Below are 20,354 nucleotides of genomic sequence, written 5' to 3'. Positions count from 1 at the left end.
AGTTAATTCTTTTTTTATATTAATTCATAGGATTGAGCATTTATTGCCCATCCCTTCATCCCCTTAGAAAAATGATGGTGTGTCACTTCCTTGAATATAACTGAGTGGCTAGTGCATGGTACTTATAAGACAGTGTAGAAGCATGGGAAATGCTTAGGTTGTGATTTCAAGCCCCTCTGAAAGCCATTTTAAAGGACCTTGGGATACAATGATAGTGTCCCTAGCTATATAGCAAAAAGTCTTGTTTCAAATCTTATCCCATCAAACCCCAAACACTCCAGAAATGTGTCATAGCATGTCCGAACAAGTTGATTAAAGTAAATAAAGTGGCTTGCTCATTTTAAATTATCCTGTCATGGGATTTAAAGTAGATTCCCTACAGTGTGGAAATAGGCCCTTCAGCCCAACCAGTCCACACCAACCCTCTGAAGAGTAACCCCCCAGACCCATTTCCCTCTGACTAATGCATCTAACATTATGGGTAAGTTAGCATGGCCAATTCACTCAACCTGCACATTTTATTTTTGAACGGTGGGAGGAAACCAGAGCAAACCCATGCAGACACAGGGAGAATGTGCAAACTCCACACAGTCACCAGAGGCTGGAATCAAACCTGGGATCCTAGTGCTGTGAGGCTTCAGTGCTAACCACTGAGCTACCGTGCCACCCATAATACATGACTCTGGATTACTAATTGGTATATTGATCCATTAACATAACTTCTATACTCCTACAATAGTACAGTACTGATTTGAAGAATGGTGGACATATTAGGAAGATGTGTAGAAATAATTCCCATTCAAAGATATTTGGCAAAGTCTATACTCTAAGTGGCTGCATGTTAACTTTTTGCAGTTCATCTACTAAGTCACCCAGATCTCTCTACATCTTAGATCTCTGTAATTATTCACTATCTATATTACATTCTTTTTTAAAATTTTTCCTGTTGAAATGAAACATTTTCATTTATCCCACATTTTACTCCATTCTCAAGATATTTACCCACTTACCTAACCTATCTATAACCTTTCACACTTTCCTAATAGTCTTATCACAACTTACTTTTCTACCTGTCTTTGTGTCTTCAGAAAATTTAACAAACATACCTTTGATACCTTCACTTAAGTCATTTGTATAAATGGTGAAATGTTGAGGTCAAAGGACAGGCCCAGGCAGCACATCACTCATTATACCATGTCCATCAGAAAATGACCCCTCCTTACCTATCCACTATTTCCGGTTAGCTAACCAATTACATATCTATGCCAAACATTGTTGGGAAATAGTTCCAATTTGTTTTTTAAATGATCTTCTAATTCACCAATTAGTTGTGTAACAAAAACATATCAAAACTTTAAGAATTGGCAAGGTCACTACTGATCTAACCAGTATTTTGCTATAGAATGATCAAAAGTGGTGTCAGCTGAGTCCAAAGATGCTTTGATTATTAAACAGCTTTGTTGAATATAACTTATGAGAAGTGGATGAAGCATGACGTCAAAAAAAATGAACTCTGCAATGGAAATTGCTGAAACTGAACAATTCAGTTATTATTACCTAAAGTATATTGATTTATTGTTTGAGAATCTCTCTGCTTTGCTTTAGGAGTGTTTTGTTGATGAAGAAGAAATCCGTAATGTTACAACCACGTGGAGCACTTACCTCAGATATGTTACAATTAATCGCAACTTGGTCTTTGTCCTCATCCTTTGCCTTGTTATATTTTTAGCAGAGGTAAGATAATAAGTACAAATACATTGCAAATAATGAACTATCCATCTTTTCAAAAGCCCCTCCTGACTGACCACTTCCCTTGCCTGACCAATACCCCTAACCTTGATTAATTCTCACTCCCTGTCCCTCCTAGGACAACACCCATTGTGTAGATTGATGTGCATATGTGCTGGATAGAGATCTGCTCCCTGCTTAACTGAAGGAAGAGTTGTTAATCAGGCTGAGCCTCTGTGCAGGGAACAGTGATATCAGAAACATACAGTGGAGATTGAAGTTCAAAGCATGGAGAGAATCTTGAAGCGTGGATTCATCAAGACTGACGTTCTCCCTGTGTGTTGACTAAGTAAAAGTTCTACTCATTTTGTTTCAAAACAGCACAAAATTCAATTGAGCCTCATCTTATCGAGTTCAGAAATAACCCAGCCATTGTATTAATGCTGACACACAAAATGTTTTGAATAATTCTTCCCGCTAATGTTTGCATCCTGCTTTGCAGCTATATTGAAGGATATGGCTGGGTTTAATTTGCATACTAAGATTTTGTTCATGAGCCATTAATACGAATATGGTTTTAATGCACATTGAATGTTGCTTATTAATAGAAACTTACAGCAAAGCAACAAGCCATTTGATTCACCAAGGTTGTGTTAGTGGTTATGATCCACACAAACCTCCTCCCACCTTCATCTCAATCCATCAATGTATCTTTCTGTACATTCTTCCCTCATGTACTTACTAGCTTTATCTTAAATGCATCTACACTGGAAGATGAAGTACCCATAATTCACCCAAAAAAGGAGGCCTGACATTTTTTCACACGAAAAGAATAACACTAATTTGCCGGGCAATTCTATTAAATCTATATAGTAATAAGGCCCTTTTATGTTTCAATGCCAGAATATTCCTGTCCAAATAGCAATTGCTTGTTTCCCCTCATTGGTCAGGAGGAGGAGGAGAGGAAACAGCACTGAATCACAACTCAGGCACAATTCCAGACAGGCAGAGCATACAAGAAAAGCTCAGACATGCATATAGGATCACATAGATTTTACAGCTAAACTTGAAATATTCCTTCTCCTATACAAAAACCTTGTGTCAGCCAAAAGAATCTGGGAAAAAACAGTTTGTGCAATTTTGAAAAATCTCTGTCCTGTTTCATAATTAATTTGACCTTTATCTATTGCCTATTCCCCATGTAGTACCTTAAAAGAAAAACAAAAATATTGGTAAAGTGAATTTTTGGTTACAGGAATTAAAAATTCAAGGATCTCACAAAGTAACCTACACATTTGCTCTACAATTCTACTGCTAATTTTGCTGGTGCATGGAACACATTTATTCTTAAAAGTATTATGGGATTCCCCGGATTTGAAGAAACCTATCAACCAAAATCAAATTATTCCTGGTTATTCATTATGTATTGCTTATGGGACCGGGCTGTGTATAAACAATCTACTGCACTTTAATACATATGCAACAATTTCTCTACTGGGAAGTAATCCATTGATTGGAAACCACTTGGGGATAATATAAGGACAAGAGACCTCATAAGCTGCTCTCAGTGGAAGTGTTTCATGCATGCTGGCAGTAGAGTCAGAACAAAACCAATTGGCATTTGTATAGCAATGTTAACAAAGTATGATGTCCCAAGATACTTCACAGGAGGTAAACAGCATTTACCACCAAACAACATGAAGAGATTTTAGAACAATTGACCAAACAGTCACATATACACACATGACAATTTAGCATGGCTACTTTTGAGTTGTTTGATTCCCATGTAGAACGAATTCTCTGAGACCACACACGGATATCTATCCCATTAACCAGGCTGGGAGGGTAAAGTTAAAATCATTCCTCAGGAATTTATTTGTGTAACATCAGAAGCTGGATGCAGTAGTCTTGTTGGGCTAAATTAAGTATCTTAAACCTGTTGCTGCTCCATAGCAAAATATAACGTTTTTAATACAACTAAGTTCCACAATCCAATCTGGCCTTTTATAAATGTTATATTGTTCCACAATATCTTCCATTCTCCTATTGGCAGGAAAATCTTGGAGTAATTTAGTTGTGGGCACCAAAATTTCTGGAAGAGCTATATTGACAGAAGGTAATGAGCAAAGTGTTGCCTTTTCACCAATATCTCATCAAAAAAAATTTTTAATGGCTGGAAGTGTCCATTACACTGGTAATCATGCCTATGTTTATCACAATTTAGGAATGAAAATTTAATTTCTTTTTGCTAGTTGGGCTAACAAAACAAATAAACCTTTCTGTATGTACCTCTTCATATCTTGCAGTCTCAGAGAACAGTGAAATATTGCATCTCGGTTAAGTGTAATTAATAAATTGCTGGCAGCATTGAAAAAACATTCCTGATAATCAATAAAAGTAGTCTGCAAGCCAAAACTTAAATTATTTTCTTAATATAACATGACACGAATTTGTGCTAGCATCATGCCAATAAATTGAGCAGAATGCATTTAATTCTGGAAAGATCTAAAATGAGGCTGAGAACAAAAGTGATTGTTTTACAAAGCTTGTGGACAATAGATCATGTTCACAGTCTTAAGAGTTAGATCAGTTGAACAGATACGTTGGAACAAGCGCACAGCAAGAATTCAATAATATACATGGGGCCAAGAGCACAACTATATTTGCCCATCAATCAGTTTTGTGCATGGGGCTACTGTCAAGCATTATTTGTAAGCAACTGCTTAACAACAACAATAACACCTGTGTTATCCAAACTGTTCTTCCTTGCCATTCCTCTTGAACATCATTAAGAACAGTAGGAGGTGAAGGGATGAAATCTGTCTGTTGTCCACTGCATTTAGCTGAAAAGTACCACTTTACAAAGTTTGAAATTTTGTCTTATTCATTACTTCAAGACTCTCCACCAATTAAGGTTTGAATTTGGCCATTGGCTTATCGCTGTAATGCAGTCATTATATATGAAGCCACTTTGTACTTGAAGCCAAATAGAGAATGGTTCCAGAATCTAATCAAAGAGCTAAAGGCTTGACAGGTATTGAGACTTTTTAGCAGTTGATACAACTGAATGGCTTGCTAGACAATTTCTGAGGCCAGTTAAAAGTCCTCCTCACTCTTGTCAGTCTAGAGTCACATGTAGGACAGATAAGGACAGTAGTTTTCATTCCCTAAGAGATATTAGTGAACTTGATGGAATTTTAAGAAAATCATTTCATCATCATCATTAAACTTTTACTTCCAGATTATTAAAATTGAAATCAAATTCCACTGGAATTTGAACCCAAGACCTCCAAGCATTGCCTGGATCCTTAGATCACCACAATATATGAAACTACAGTCTCACCCGAGGAATGTACTAGGCAATGAGATAATGTAAACATAGTCCTTGTCATACAATGGCAATATCATCATGGAATTCGCCATTATAAAGATATTGGGTGTTACTATTGACCAACAACTGTGCTGGACTGGCCACATAAGTATTATGGCTAAAAGAACAGGTCAGAGCTTAGAAATCTGTGATGAGTAATTCACCTCCTGCATGGGACAGGTCAGGACTGTGAAGGAATACTTCTCACTTGCCTGGATTAGTGCAGCTTCAAAAATGCTTTAAAAATGTTTGACATCATCTAGGACATGCAGCCTGTTTGATTGGTACAAAATCCACAAACGTTTACTTCCTCTACCACGAAAGCTGAGAAACAGTACCATGTATCCTCTACAAGATATATTGTAAATAATTCATTAAGGCTCCATAGACAGCCCCTTACAAACCAATGACCACTACCAACTAAAAGGACAAGGGCAGCAAATATATGGGAGCATGGTCACCTGCAAGTTCTCCTTTGAAACTACTCCCTATCCTGACTTGGAAACATATCTCTGTGCCTTCAGTGTTACTGTAACTCCCTCCCTGAGGGTATTGTGTGTCAATCTGGACTGCATTAGTTTAAAAAGGCATCACTTTCTCAAAGGCAGTTAGTCACGGGCAACAAATGCCACCCTAGAAAATGATGCCCAAATTCCAAAAATGATTAAGAAACTAAATTCTTAAACTTCATCAGAAAGGTAACACTTGCACAGGCACAGGAGAGAATACATAAATGTCAGGCTGTTTGTTTTGTTGGCAGAAGCTCTCAAGAAATTCTCAGAAGAATACATGGAATGCAGATTTGGATGAAAAGCAGAGTTGGGGAGTGCGGGGATGAGGTGGGATTGTGATCATGCCTTTTCTGGTTATGAGGGTTGCCTGATAAATTCTGAGTGGTGTAGTCTATCACACAGTAAATGGCAACAAATTTCTTCAAGTAGTCCTCAACATACATTCAGTCCCTAACCTGCATCTTCAAGAACTTTTATACCTGTTTGAACATTTAAAATATAGGTCCCTTGAATCGAGCATTGGAACCAACAATTGCACATTTTGATACAAACCATTCAATTGCTAAACTGAAATGTTTTGGAATCTGAAACATTTGTGCAATGCATATTAATTTTAGCCCTGATGTCTGCAATTATTTTATTTCTTAGAATGAAAATGTGTTGGTAATATATAGCTTCCCTGTATAATGACTGATCAGCAGTGCATTTTTGTTCATAATTGCTAATTCCCATTAACAATGCAAAACATGTATTCGACAGGAGGTAAAAGATCATGTGATTTACTATGAAAAGATTTTGTGTTCTGTGATATTAAATTGTCATCATATTGTATCACCTTTTTCATTGTTTGTCTAAAGGTGGCTGCTTCTTTGGTTGGACTTTGGATTGTCAATGGGTAAGTGGAAATGAAGCCTGCAGTTTGGCAATGCATAGTTTGGTGACTACATGTTAACAGGACATGGCTCAGACACAATATCGATCAAACTACTAAACAAAAGTTGATAGGGCAAGTCCTTTGCCAGATATATTGGCTAGCATAATAGATGTACTGTCAGAAACTCCCTCCTCAGGATATTTTTTAATATTTTACTTGTGCTACTAGTAATCATTAATACAAACCTCTGCCTGAAAAGAGAACAGTTTGTCAAGTCATTCACTTCAAAGTGCATTCCAGGAATGCGCCACTATCGGCTCTGATCTTGAGAAATTTAAATGAAATAAACATTTTACACACCGCTATTGTTCTTTGTTCTGTCAGCCCTCTCCAGCTTTCTTTTTTGGGTATTTTCAATTTCTTTGGGCTGAAGGATAATTTTCTAATCCAAAATTATTGGAACCATGTCAAAGATTAAAATGGAAGAAAATCTGAAACAGATCATCTCCAGTCTGTCTAAATTTAGATTTTCTTTACATTTTTTATTTAAAGATTCTATTTTAAAATAGTTTAATGCAAAATAACACATGCAAGTTCCAAAGGGGTAATTATCTCTAGGTTATTGATCACTCTTAAATGTTCAACTGACTTTATACAATGGCTTACTGTAATGAATGAGTATGCTTCCTGTTTCTCATCATCTTATAGCAATAAACACTAGTTCCAGTTTTACTCAATTATTTACTATAGTAGCAAATGTTTGCATTTGTTTAGGCTCCTTTTTAAACCAGTCACATTTTGAAAGTTTCCTTGCATTTCTTCAGTTTAAATGCATTCTTACATGTCATTTTTGAAATCCTAATATTCCTAATTACTACTCTGCATTTACACTGTAAAAGGTTGCCTCTGTCGGCATCCAGTGGACATTTTACAAAACCTGCTTAGAAAGAATTCATACAGGTATTCATATGTACGGAGATGCCGTTTTCTTCCATTAATAGTTGACTTTTGGCACAATGATTGGAAAGTTAATGCAATCTAGCAAGTGAACTGATATAATTTCCTTTTTTTTCAGCATTGACAATGATTACACCCCTGTAATCTCTAGAAGCAGATCAATTAAATATATGTATATAAGATGTTGCACTACTGGTTGTGTGATTGCAGACCACACAAGTTGTGAATGAATTATGAAGCTTTCTCTCATGAGTGAAAGAGCAAGAACAATTTGTTCTGTGAGGACTGAGTCGGAATTTAAAATGGTTCCGGAACACAGACCCTTTTAAATGCTTTGCTACATCATCCTAGAAATGTACCTTATGAGATGGCCTTGACTTGGCCTTTGGATTGTGTTTCTTATAAAATCAAAGCTTTCGCAAGATAAAGCAGCTCTTTTATGGTGCTATGTTTGTGCTTCATAAAGCAGTTTTTTTTTATTTTCAGTTTTTTTTGTGCTGAATCTTAACATACTAACCTAAAACTGATTGGTGTCATGTCAAACACTAAGAGGGATACAAATCTGGAGTCGAAACTTAACCCGGCCACTCACAATTTAAATGAAAGTGACACAGAGAGATAGGAAGCACTCCACTTACAGGAAGTGGTTGGTCATTATAAGACTTTTGCGAGGTTTAGTATCTTCATTTATAGCTATCTATTTTCAACCCAGAAGGAAAATTCAGTAAAACCATGTAAATGAAACATAATGATCCAATATGTATTGTAAGCTTCAAAATGGAACTCTAAAATGTTCATTTCCAAGTGTTACTGTTTGTTTTTCTGTCTGGTATGCTATGAGAAACATGCTAGATGAAAGAAGGTGAGAGGAGCTGTATCTACGAATTTAGTGTATTTGCAGCACAGTGTGTGTGGGACAGAACAAGCAGAAGTGTTTCCCCCAGGTCCTATAAGGAAGGTGATGGCCAAATGGTATTATCACTAGACTATTAATTTAGAGACCCTGGCAATGTTCTGGGGATCCAGTTTTAAATGACAGATGGTGGAATTCAAAACTCGCACAGTCCATCGTCGGAATCAAACCCAGGTCCCTGGCACTGTGAGGCAGCAGTGCTAATTACTGAGCCATCATGCTGCCCAAACTCTTGTAAAGGATACAAGTACTTTAACTGCATTGGAAAACATAGCCTGCGCAATGTTTCCATCTGATCTGAGATACCGTAAGTTGTGAATGTATAAGTTGATCTTTGAAATTTATATCCATAAACAGCATTCTCTACATTGAATATAAAAGTAAATAGCTGGGACTGGCAATAATATTACCTCTCATTTTTATTCTCTTCTGCTTGGATCTCTGAGGTCCACGTGTGACAACAAAATCCAGAACCGGAAGGCAATGCTACGATGCATGCTCATCACAGCAATCACTGTATGTAGAACGTTGGAGCTGCTGTGTGAATGTGTGCAGTCTTGTAGCTTAAAGGGACTGCCAATTGGCATGGGAGGTGGGAGGTCACTATTTTAAAATGTCGTTGTCACTAGTTGCTTCTAGCTTCCAGGAGAAAGAGATTGTCCTTTGCTCAAAAGCACTCAGTACCTGATTGAGGGACACAACTGTAGGCAGGGCGACCAACTGAGAGCCAATACATGCTCTTGGAGCTAACACTGTTTCCTCTTTTTCTTGCAATGCTTCACCCTCTCCACACTTCCCCAACCTATCTGCCAAACTGTGGCCTGGGTCCCTAGGCAATCCTGGGCCTCTGGTGATTATATGACGAGGATCAGCCACCATTTTCCCCAGTGGTACTGCAAAGCAATAAAATGATGCAGACTTCTAATTGACTGACAGCTCTCAGTGAGCCTGATCTCCAACTCTGCTGTATCATCGAATCAATGGCCTAATTAATTATCCAATTGGCACCTAATGTTGCCAGTCTTCCAATTAAAAAGTTAGAGCAGGGCTCTCACTGGTTATCCATCTGGTGAGAAGACACCCATCACCAACATTTTCTTCATGTTCACTCATAGGCCATGGGTATCACTCAACCATTTTATAACAAAATAATAAATTCTCATAGCTGTCTTTTTTTCCAATGATAAAATCCAAAACCAAAGCCATGTTGAAATACACTGCTGCATTTTAATATATGTTATACATTCAAAATGCTTTCCATCTCAAGCAGAATTGGGCCTGTTTGTGCTGCTGAAAAATATAATCGAAGTTAAGAATGATCAGAAAATTCAAGGAATGGTTGAGACTTCAGTCACACTGCTCCATAAATGTCTTTACTTTTGACTGTGGAAGAAAACCCACACAAACACGGGGAGAATGTGAAAATTCCATACAGCTAGTCACCCGAGGGTGGAATCGAACCCAGGTTCCTGGCGCATATTCAAAACTGCCATGTTATTTTTGCCATTCTTGACAATGAAATTAAATGAATTTATCCATGACTATGTTTAGGCTGAATAAACTCAGATGAATTTACCACTTTTCAGCTATTCCTGCATTACAATTTCAAATTGAACATAGCAAAATGCTGACAAGTTAAAAATATGTATTAATTATAACCAACAACCAGTCTACCAAACGTCTTTATTAAGGATTTTTATGTTTATTTGTTTCAGGTTAGCAGAAGATACTGGCTCACAAACCAATGACTCCTCAACAGACCTCTCCCAAATCTCTGTATTTTCTCAGTTTATTACAAATGGCAGCTATTATTACATATTTTATATCTATGTGGGACTTGCAGACAGTTTCCTTGCACTTGGGGTTATTCGTGGTCTGCCTCTGGTCCACACTCTTGTTACAGTCTCCAAGGACCTGCATAAGCGAATGTTGCATTCAGTTCTCCAAGCTCCCATGAGTGTGTTCAACCAAATGAAAACAGGTAATAATGTTATGGAATAACACATGATTATAAGCATCTGTTCCATTTTGGGGAGCAATGTTTGGGGCTTATTTGTTAGAATTCTATTCAATAAAGTCTGAAAATGAAGGAAGATACCTTTTTGAAGGTACCATTGTAGCTACGTGATCAAAATGCTATTACAAATATCCTAAATGTTGATGTCAAATTCCCAAAAAAACCCATTTAACAGACATGTTTTTCCTTTTGTTATTGATTACTGATATCAGACTGATGTGATTCTTTGCTGAAAGAATTTAAAGCTAGTCTTTAATATTTTAGAAGCATGTTATCTTTACCATAGTGAGTGTCATTGGTTTAGCATGCTGTTCTATCTGACATATGAGAACATACATCAGATACTTTAATTTGCTTTACGTTATTGAATCATGTTGGTTTTTCAAAAACAATTTGGTGGGATCCATGCCACAGAAATTTCCAATTATCTTTGTAACAGCTTTTACATTAGCAAAGAGGGGAAAAAATTATTTGCAGTGACCTATTCACACTGTATCATTGAAATCATTTGCTGTTAATCCTCTCCTGTTTTTATACAGGTCCAACAAGTTTGGTTATTGCAAATGGTTTCAAAAATAACAAGATGACATGAGAATAAATTCAGGACGGCAAACAATTAAAAATCAGGCTTTAATTCTTGTAGCAGGTTAACTTGGCAATATATTTAAGAAGCAGATTGATTTAATGGTTTGAGTTTGATTATTAATTACCTTTAGCTGTGCTTTATCTTCTATATTTATCACATAAATCTCCCAATGTCCAGAGGGCAGAACCTTAGATAATGGGCAGGAAAAGAAACAGAAACATGAAATTTATTGGTAAATTAAACTGCACACGACACAAGTGTTACGTTTGTTGGCAAATTTGTCTTTTATTCCTATGACCTGGAATTAAACTGAAGAGGCGATAAAGTTGAAAGTAATAGCCATTTAAACCATTCTGAAAGGAATGCACATTCAAAACCAACATCTACATTTAACAGGGAACATTATAGTGTGGCAGTGTGGGGACTACAGTGCAATATATGGCATATATCTCATCGAAATTTATTACTAGAGTTGAACTTATAAACACAGACTATAGAATTTAGTGATAAATTGCACCTCTCTCCAAGTTTTTGTAACTTTGGAAGGAATATAACTTATGCATATTGGGTAAACAATCTTTTGCCGCTCAGATGACTGTTGTAAACATCTAATAGAAGCATTGTAGTTACACAGAGTAATATCATAAATATCCTAAATATTGACATCAAATTCCCAAGATAGCTCATTTAATAGATAGTTTTTCCTTTTATTTTATAAGCTGGCTGGTGTACAGAGGAATTATGCATTAGCCACCTTAGCAAAACCTGACACAAAGGCAGAAATACTGAACTAAATGATGCAAAGTAGCTCATTTTCTGGATAGTGCATTGCAAAGTGATGCACTTTCACTTGAATAAGGTCATAGTGCATTCAACCTCCATGCAAAATGTTAGTGCATAATTCAGTTTGATATAGTAGTACAGAACTGAAGGAATGTTGTATTGTTAGAGTGGCTGCCTTTTCAATTTACTATTTAACTCTTGTCCTGTTTGCCTACTCAGCTGAAGTTTAAAGACCCAGAGACACAATTTGAAGATGATCTGAAATTCTCATAAGGCTTGGTTAACTTAAGGCCAAAAAATAGATTATGTTGTCATTCCTTTGTTGTTTGCAAAACATTGCTGAGCACCAAATGGCTAATTTTATGCCTAGATAATAATGTGGGTGCTGAGATACCAACATAAAACATATACAGTCTGTAAAATAAACTTTGCAACAGTACACCAGTAATGCCACCACATTAGAATTGGACCCATAAATATTTAGCTTCATAGGAAGCATTTGTAATGATAATTCTTCTCTCAGTGAAAATAATTTGCTTATCCTGACAAGTGTCAATCTTTGATGGAACTGTTTACATAGCCCTCTCTAGCAGCAGTGGGTGTCAATGGTGGAAATAGCATTGACAAGGGAAACCTGTCAGCCCTCCGAACAGGGAAGAGTCTTTGGCAGGTTACTAAGAGAGGGTTGCAGTCAGGTGCCATGGGGAGAGGAAAAAAGCAACAAAAAGCTGAAGTCCTCGGTTTGTGTGTTATTGTATGGAAGAGCCAAGGTTATGAATAGAGCAGCTTGAAGTTTCGTGCAGTGCCCAGAGAACAAGAAAGTGTGAATGGAGCATATATGCAGTTGCTGGAGATCCATCAGTCTGACTGAGCAACACATCTGAGACCATGAATCTTCAAGAGGAAGATTCTCTTGTGTTTGGGAGATGAGGAAACATGGTTGATGTAGTACAGGATGTTATTAGTAGGAGCTCCACCAACATCCATCCAATTAGTGCTCAGGTGTTAAACTCTTGACGATACCCTCTGGATCTGGAACATCAGCTGCACATGTCCATTAAAAATAGTTTGTTACCCAGACTTTAGATTTTTCATTAATGGATTATAAAGATTTGAAGCCAGTGGAATAAAGGATCGACATTTTATTGTCTCTGCACAAACTGTTTCTTTGAATTACCTGTTAACAAACAGTATTTAAAATAACCAGAATAAAGTTTATTTTCATGATAACAAAATAATAAGTGTTTTGACATATTTAAAATAGTCATTTCAGATTTTTTCAAATTGCAGGCAGAATTCTAAATCGTTTCATCAAAGATACTGCAATAATAGATGACATGTTGCCACTCACTGCTTTTGACTTTGTGCAGGTCAGACAATTTAAGATTCATTTTACTCTATTTTTCAATTTATTTTTTATTTACAGCATGTGTGCACATTTCACGCACAGTATTTTTTACAATAATGTTATTATTTTTACGGTAATGTTATTCCAATTGAAATCCAAAGATTTGGACTAACTGACCAAAAAATGAGAATTCAAATCCTTCCATTGCTTTCTAAAAATTTGAATTCCATGTAAAAACAATGAAATAAAAAAGCTACTGCCAATAAAAGTAATCATAATACTGTCAGATTACTATAAAACCTCAAGTGTGTAATTAATACCTGACAGGAATGGAAACTTGGTAGTGTAAGCTGGTTTGATCCAAATGTGACTTCAGTTCTTCATCAATGTAGTTGACTCTTAACTCACTCTGATATGACTTAGCACATCACTCACACGTACTAAATTCTTGTACTCTTAATATGGTATAAAAGTTACAAACTTGCCACACACCAAAGCAACCCACTGAAGCTAAAATCAGAAAGCTTTGGATATACAAAAGGTCTGGTCTGCAAGCTACTAAAGTACCCAGTCTTGGTTCTTCCATTACCATAATCATGTAAGACCATAAGACCATAAGACTATAAGACATGGGAGTGGAAGTAAGGCCATTTGCCATCGAGTCCACTCCACCATTCAATCATGGCTAGACAAGGGCAAAACAAATTAAAAGACCATAAGACATAGGAGTGGAAGTTAGGCCATTCGGCCCATCGAGTCCACTCTGCCATTCAATCATGGCTGATGGGCATTTCAACTCCACTTACCAGCATTCTCCCCGTAGCCCTTAATTTCTCATGACGTCAAGAATCTATCAATCTCTGCCTCGAAGACATTTAGCGTGCCGGCCTCCACTGCACTCTGCGGCAATGAATTCCACAGGCCTACCATTTCTCTGGCTGAAGAAATGTCTCCGCATTTCTGCTCTGAATTGACCCCCTCTAATTCTAAGGCTGTGTCCACAGGTCCTAGTCTCCTCGCCTAATGGAAACAATTTCCTAGCGTCCACCCTTTCCAAGCCATGTATTATTTTGTAAGTTTCTATTAAGTCTCCCCTCAATCTTCTAAACTCCAATGAATACAATCCCAGGATCCTCAGCTGTTCCTTATATGTTAGACCTGCCATTCCAGGGATCATCCGTGTGAATCTCCGCTGGACACGTTCCAGCACCAGTATGTCCTTCCTGAGGTGTGGGGACCAAATCTGGACACAGTAATCCAAATGGGGCCTAACCAGAGCTTTATAAAGTCTCAGTAGCACAACGGTGCTTTTATATTCCAACCCTCTTGAGATAAATGACAACATTGCATTCACTTTCTTAATCACGGACTCAACCTGCATGTTTACCTTTAGAGAATCCTCGACTAGCACTCCCAGATCCCTTTGTACTTTGGCTTTATGAATTTTCTCACCGTTTAGAAAGTAGTCTATGCTTTTATTCTTTTTTCCAAAGTGCTAGACCTCACACTTGCTCACATTGAATTCCATCAGCCATTTCCTGGACCACTTTCCCAAACTGTCTAGATCCTTCTGTAGCCTCCCCACTTCCTCAGTACTACCTGCCTGTCCACCTAACTTAGTATCATCGGCAAACTTCACTAGAATGCCCCAGTCCCTTCATCCAGATCATTAATATATAATGTGAACAGCTGCGGCCCCAACACTGAACTCTGCGGGACACCGCTTGTCACCGGCTGCCATTCCAAAAAAGAACCCTTTATTCCAACTCTCTGCCTTCTGTCAGACAGTCAATCCTCAATCCATACCAGTAGCTCACCTCGAACACCATGGGCCCTCACCTTGCTCAGCAGCCTCCCGTGTGGCACCTTATCAAAGGCCTTTTGGAAGTCTAGATAGACCACATCCACTGGGTTTCCCTGGTCTAACCTACTTGTTACCTCTTCAAAGAATTCCAACAGGTTTGTCAGACATGACCTCCCCTTACGAAATCCATGTTGACTTGTTCTAATCAGACTGTGCTCTTCCAAGAATTTAGAAATCTCATCCTTAATGATGGATTCTAGAGTTTTATCAACAACTGAGGTTAGGCTAATTGGCCTATAATTTTCCATCTTTTGCCTTGATCCTTTCTTGAACAAGGGGGTTACAACAGCGATCTTCTAATCATCCGGGACTTTCCCTGACTCCAGTGACTTTTGAAAGATCTCAACCAATGCCTCCGCTATTTCCTCAGTCACCTCTCTCAGAACTCTAGGGTGTATCCCATCAGGGCCAGGAGATTGCATTTCAACGCTGCTTACCTGCACTCTCCCTGTATTCCTTAATTCCTTGCGAGATTAAAATTTATCAATCTCTGCCTTGAAGACATTCAACATCCCGGCCTCCACTGCACTCCGTGGCAATGAATTCCACACGCCCACCACTCTCTGGCTAAAGAAGTGTTTCCTCATTTCCATTTTAAATTGACACCCTCTAATTCTAAGATTGTGCCCACCTGATGGAAACAAATTCCCAGGGTCCACCCGTTTTTCAGCCATACATTATCTTGTAAATTTCTATTAGATCTCCCTTCAACTTTCTAAACTCTAATGAATGCAATCCCAGGACCCTCAGCTGTTCAGCATATGTTGGGCCTACCATTCTAGGGATCATCCCGTGTCAATCTCCGCTGGACACACAGCAGTGCCAGTACATTCTTCCTGAGGTATGGGGCCCAAAATTGGACACAGTATTCCAAATGGGGCCTACCCAGAACTTTATAAAGTCTCAGTAGCATATAGCTGTTTTTACATTTCAACCCTCTTAAAATAAATGACAATGTTACATTTGTTTTCTCTACCACAGACTCAACCTGCAAGTTTACCTTTAGAGAATCCTGGACTAGCATTCCCATATTCCTTTGTACTTTGGCTTTTTGAATTTTCTCACCGTTTAGAAAATAGTCCATCTCTCTATTCTTTTTTCTGAAGTGCAAGACCTTGCATTTGCTCACTTGTCACTTTGCTATTTAAAGAGAAAGATCAAAATTAAGAAACACAGGAGCAGGAATAGGAAGAATTAAAGGTGAAGAAACAGTAGAAAAGGGAACATAAGGTACAGAAGCAGAAATAAGGAGTCAGACAGAGAAATAACAATATGAAGAAATCAGAAGGAAGAGTGACTGTATTTTTTGATATAACATGCTCTATATATCATGAGGTTGGCTAGTGAGAAACAAGAATAGGTTAATGTTTAATTTGGGCCATCTGTTGAAAGCTAGGAACCCAAGATGGATTAGGTGACATTAATTTATATCATATAATTATGAATGACCTACTAAAAGAGAGCATATGAGGATTATCTACATGCACATGCAGCATCTTGGAATGGGAAAATGTAAATTGTATTCTCATGCCATTGATTATGTGTGGTATCTCATTGAAATGAATAGAATACTGAGAAACCTGGACAAAGTGAACATAGAGAAGATGTTTCCAATAGTAGGAGAGACGTGGACCCCAGAGCACAGCCTCAGAATGAAGGCATGACCCTTTAGAACTGATATGAGGAGGAATTTCTTCAGTCACAGGGTGGTAAATTGCCACAGAAGGCTTTTGAGTGTATTTAAGACAGAAATAGGCAGAGTCTTGATTAGTAAAGGGATCAAAGGTTATATGGAGAAGGCAAGTGACCAACTTTGATCAAATAGCAGAACAGATTCAATGGGCCAAATGACCTAATTCTGTTCTCATACATTTTGGTGCACTTGCATTTTTTAATTGAGCTGTTATGGATAGCACCTTCACGTAAAAGGAATCATAGAATCCCTACAGTGTGGGGCCTTTGGCCCAACAAGTTCACACCAACTCTATGAAGAGTATTCCACCCAAACTATTCCCTATTACTTTACATTTACCCCTGACTAATGCACCTAACCTACACATCCTTGAACACTGTGGGCAGTTTAGCATGGCTAATTCACCTAACCTGCATACCTTTGGCAATGGGAGGAAACTGGAGAAATGCAAACTCCACACAGACAGTCACCTGAGGCTGGAATTGAACCCGGATCCCTGCTGCTAACCATTGAGCCACCGGTCCGTTCCATAAAGAGACAGTCTTAATCAAATCAAACCCTGAATCATCTTTTTGCAAAAGAGTAGTATTCATGTTTGAATGAAGTCTCTTCATTTTATCTCTCAGGCCCAGCTGATGCAGAATGATAAGTGGACAGCAAACAGGAGAAATCAAAATAAATCCTAACTCTTTGACCCTTACTTTTTGTAGGAGAAAGTGAGGACTGCAGATGCTGGAGATCAGAGCTGAAAATGTGTTGCTGGAAAAGCGCAGCAGGTCAGGCAACATCCGAGGAGCAGGAGATTCGATGTTTCGGGCATGAGCCCTTCTTCAGGAAGGGCTTTCCTGAAGAAGGGCTCATGCCTGAAACATCGAATCTCCTGCTCCTTGGATGTTGCCTGACCTGCTGCGCTTTTCCAGCAACACATTTTCAGCCCTTACTTTTTGTACACAACATTAATTATAATTATAATTAATCTAGGTTTGATGGTTTTGTATTCCATTTGCAGTTAATACTGATTGTTGTGGGGGCCATTGGTGTGGTATCTGTGTTACAACCCTACACTCTGTTGGCTGCAATTCCAGTAGCAGTTACTTTCATCATGTTGAGGGCTTATTTCCTGCGTACATCACAGCAACTGAAGCAACTGGAATCTGAAGGTAAGTGCAGACAGAATAGAAACAAACATGCTACTAGGATATATTCTCCACTGAAAATAAGTTATAATACAAAATGACTTCATAGATAGAGTGTATCTTTTTTAAGTCTTCTGGGTACAAACTGGATATTGTGAATGCTTGAATCTGTATTTGGTCATTATGCGAGATATAAGGCCATTTTTAGCTTTCAGTTGGCCTTTCCAATTTGTAGAATCAATTTGAAAAGAGAAAACCATGCAATGAATTCATTAATTCATAAATTCAGTTCCATATAATTTATCTTTGCTCTGAATCTTGGAAACAAAGAAAAAATAAGGCTAAAAGATTTGATTTTACACATGGTCCATTTAATCCATGCTGTGATATTTTATGCTGTGGTAATGTTTTGAGTACATTTTCTGAGAAGGGCATCAATTAGTGCTCCATGATTTGTCTGTATATTGAATGAATATTTTTGACAACAGAATTACTCAATAATTGATTTAACAATCTAATATAGTCCTGAGACAGTGTAAACATATTGCACTAGTGCTGATTCTCTACCTTAATCCCTTATGCAGTTAATTACCTGTGAATCTGACTTCCAATATCTAGATAATGAAAATACTGCAAATTAATTGAGATAAAACAATAATAAAACCATCAGAGAAAAAAGAAAATTTAATCTCATCAGCCATGAATTTAGGACTAAGAAATTAAAGTATTGTATCCTGCTGCACAATTCCAATAGTCTTTCCACAAATGTCAAATGTACATGCATATTTTTAATATTCGTGCTACATTTTCCAGCTGGCATACTTCATACTTAAGTATATATTTCACACACTCACTAAATTCTGATATGAATTGTTTGTTGGGCAAAACAGTGAAATTCCTGAGACTTCAAGGAGAACAGCAGTGCATAGATTTTTTCTGCCAGGAAAATCAGGCAATGCTATGGCAATACTTCACTGCACTCCCTTGAGCATTATAAGCATTTCCACGATCTGCGTGCTGAGTTCCAGCTGATTTTGACAAATGTAGATACAATAAGTGCTAGTGGCATGCTCTTATGTTGTCACATGGGGATGTAAAAGATGTTTTAAGTGCAGCTCTCTTCAAAAGAGATGTTAGAGTCAAAGAACATTTCAAAGTAAATCTTTCTTTATATATCATGCTAACTATACATTCTAACTAAACATGATATCTAGACTATTGCTGCTCTCTTCAGGATCTCTCCATCACGTGATCATTACATCATTGGCATAGCTTCCTATGCACATGCTTAAGGCTTAACCCTTTACAGCACATCTACCCCTTCAAGTCATTGTCACTGTATGATAGATGATACTTCCACTATCTCTCCACAAAGTCTGTTTCACAGAGATAATCTTTGCAGTGGTTTCAGTAATCTCCCCCATCTCGTGGCAGTCTTCTCCTTGTACCTGTTGCATTTTCCAAGTTCATTGTACTCTGAGAAAACACATTACCTCCTTCTGTGAATGTTAGTTTTCCTTCTTGGAGTCAGAATAATTAATCCATCCTGTGGATGGGGTAATTTTCACTAATGTCAACATGCTCCTCTTTTGTCTGATGGTGGTATTTTCTGATTCAACAAGGTAAGAACTCAGTCCACACATCTTTTCACTACAATAGTTTCACATTGTTGGGCCCTTATCCACATCCTCTCTGCAGCTTCTAGCTCAGTAAAGTTATGTAGTATGTGGCGTTGGTTAAAGGCAAGTTAGACTTGCTCCAAAGTCTTGCTTCAATAGTAGAAAGTGATCATTTTTTCTCGCTTGTTTGATTCCTTTAAAAACTTATTTATTCATGAGATGTAGACATCTTTGGCTGGGACAGCATTTATTGCCAATTCAAATTGCACTTGAAAAGGTAGTAATAAACCGCCTTCATGCTCATTTAAGCCTATGAAGGGTAGATAGACCTATAGAACTGCTAGGAAGGGAGTCCTAGGAGTTTAATCCAGTGACAGTGAAAGAACGAAAATATGGTTCAGGGAAAACCTGAATTTGGTGGTGTCCCCATATATCTGCTACACGTATTCTTTGAGGCGATAAAGGTTGTGGGTTTGGAAGTTGCTGGCAATGGAACTGGTGAGTTGCAACAGTGCAGCTGGCAGATGGTATGCAATGTTGACACTGCATTACTCGTGGAGTGAGTGAATATTCAAGAAGGCAGATGGGGTGCCAATCAAGTGATATGTTCTTACTGAATGTTGATCCCAGTGTGCTGGGGAGTGCTGATGCTGGATCTGTCCACAATCTGTCCCTTTTAGTACAGTGGTGGCGCCGCATAGCACGATGGAGGCTCTCCTTAACTTGAAGATAGGGCTTCATCTCCACAAGCTCGATGTAGTGGTCACTCCTTCCGATACTGGTGATGGACAGATGCATCTGTGGCAGATAGATTGATGAGAACAATATAAACTAGGTATTCCCTCATTAGCTCCCTCACCACCTACCATAGACTAACACCTCTGTCCTTTTGGATTTGGCCAGATCAGTCAGTATTTGTGTTGCCAAGCCAATCATGATGATGGATATTAAAGC

The 20,354-nt window shown here is 38.0% G+C and overlaps 1 protein-coding gene across 1 annotated transcript in view; it reads left to right on the top strand.

Moving 5' to 3' along the window:
* cftr (CF transmembrane conductance regulator) overlaps positions 1-20,354 on the top strand; it is a 117,254-nt gene that overhangs the window by 68,466 nt on the left and 28,434 nt on the right. Inside the window, exons 15-20 of the mRNA XM_060839338.1 lie at positions 1,606-1,734; positions 6,468-6,497; positions 8,060-8,087; positions 10,075-10,335; positions 13,031-13,110; positions 17,655-17,805. Coding sequence (XP_060695321.1) covers positions 1,606-1,734; positions 6,468-6,497; positions 8,060-8,087; positions 10,075-10,335; positions 13,031-13,110; positions 17,655-17,805 — 679 coding nt within the window. The remainder of the gene's footprint in view (positions 1-1,605; positions 1,735-6,467; positions 6,498-8,059; positions 8,088-10,074; positions 10,336-13,030; positions 13,111-17,654; positions 17,806-20,354) is intronic.

The sequence above is a fragment of the Hemiscyllium ocellatum genome, chromosome 19 (genome assembly GCF_020745735.1).
Source record: "Hemiscyllium ocellatum isolate sHemOce1 chromosome 19, sHemOce1.pat.X.cur, whole genome shotgun sequence".
NCBI lineage: Eukaryota > Metazoa > Chordata > Chondrichthyes > Orectolobiformes > Hemiscylliidae > Hemiscyllium > Hemiscyllium ocellatum.
This window is presented reverse-complemented; position numbering and strand designations above follow the sequence as displayed.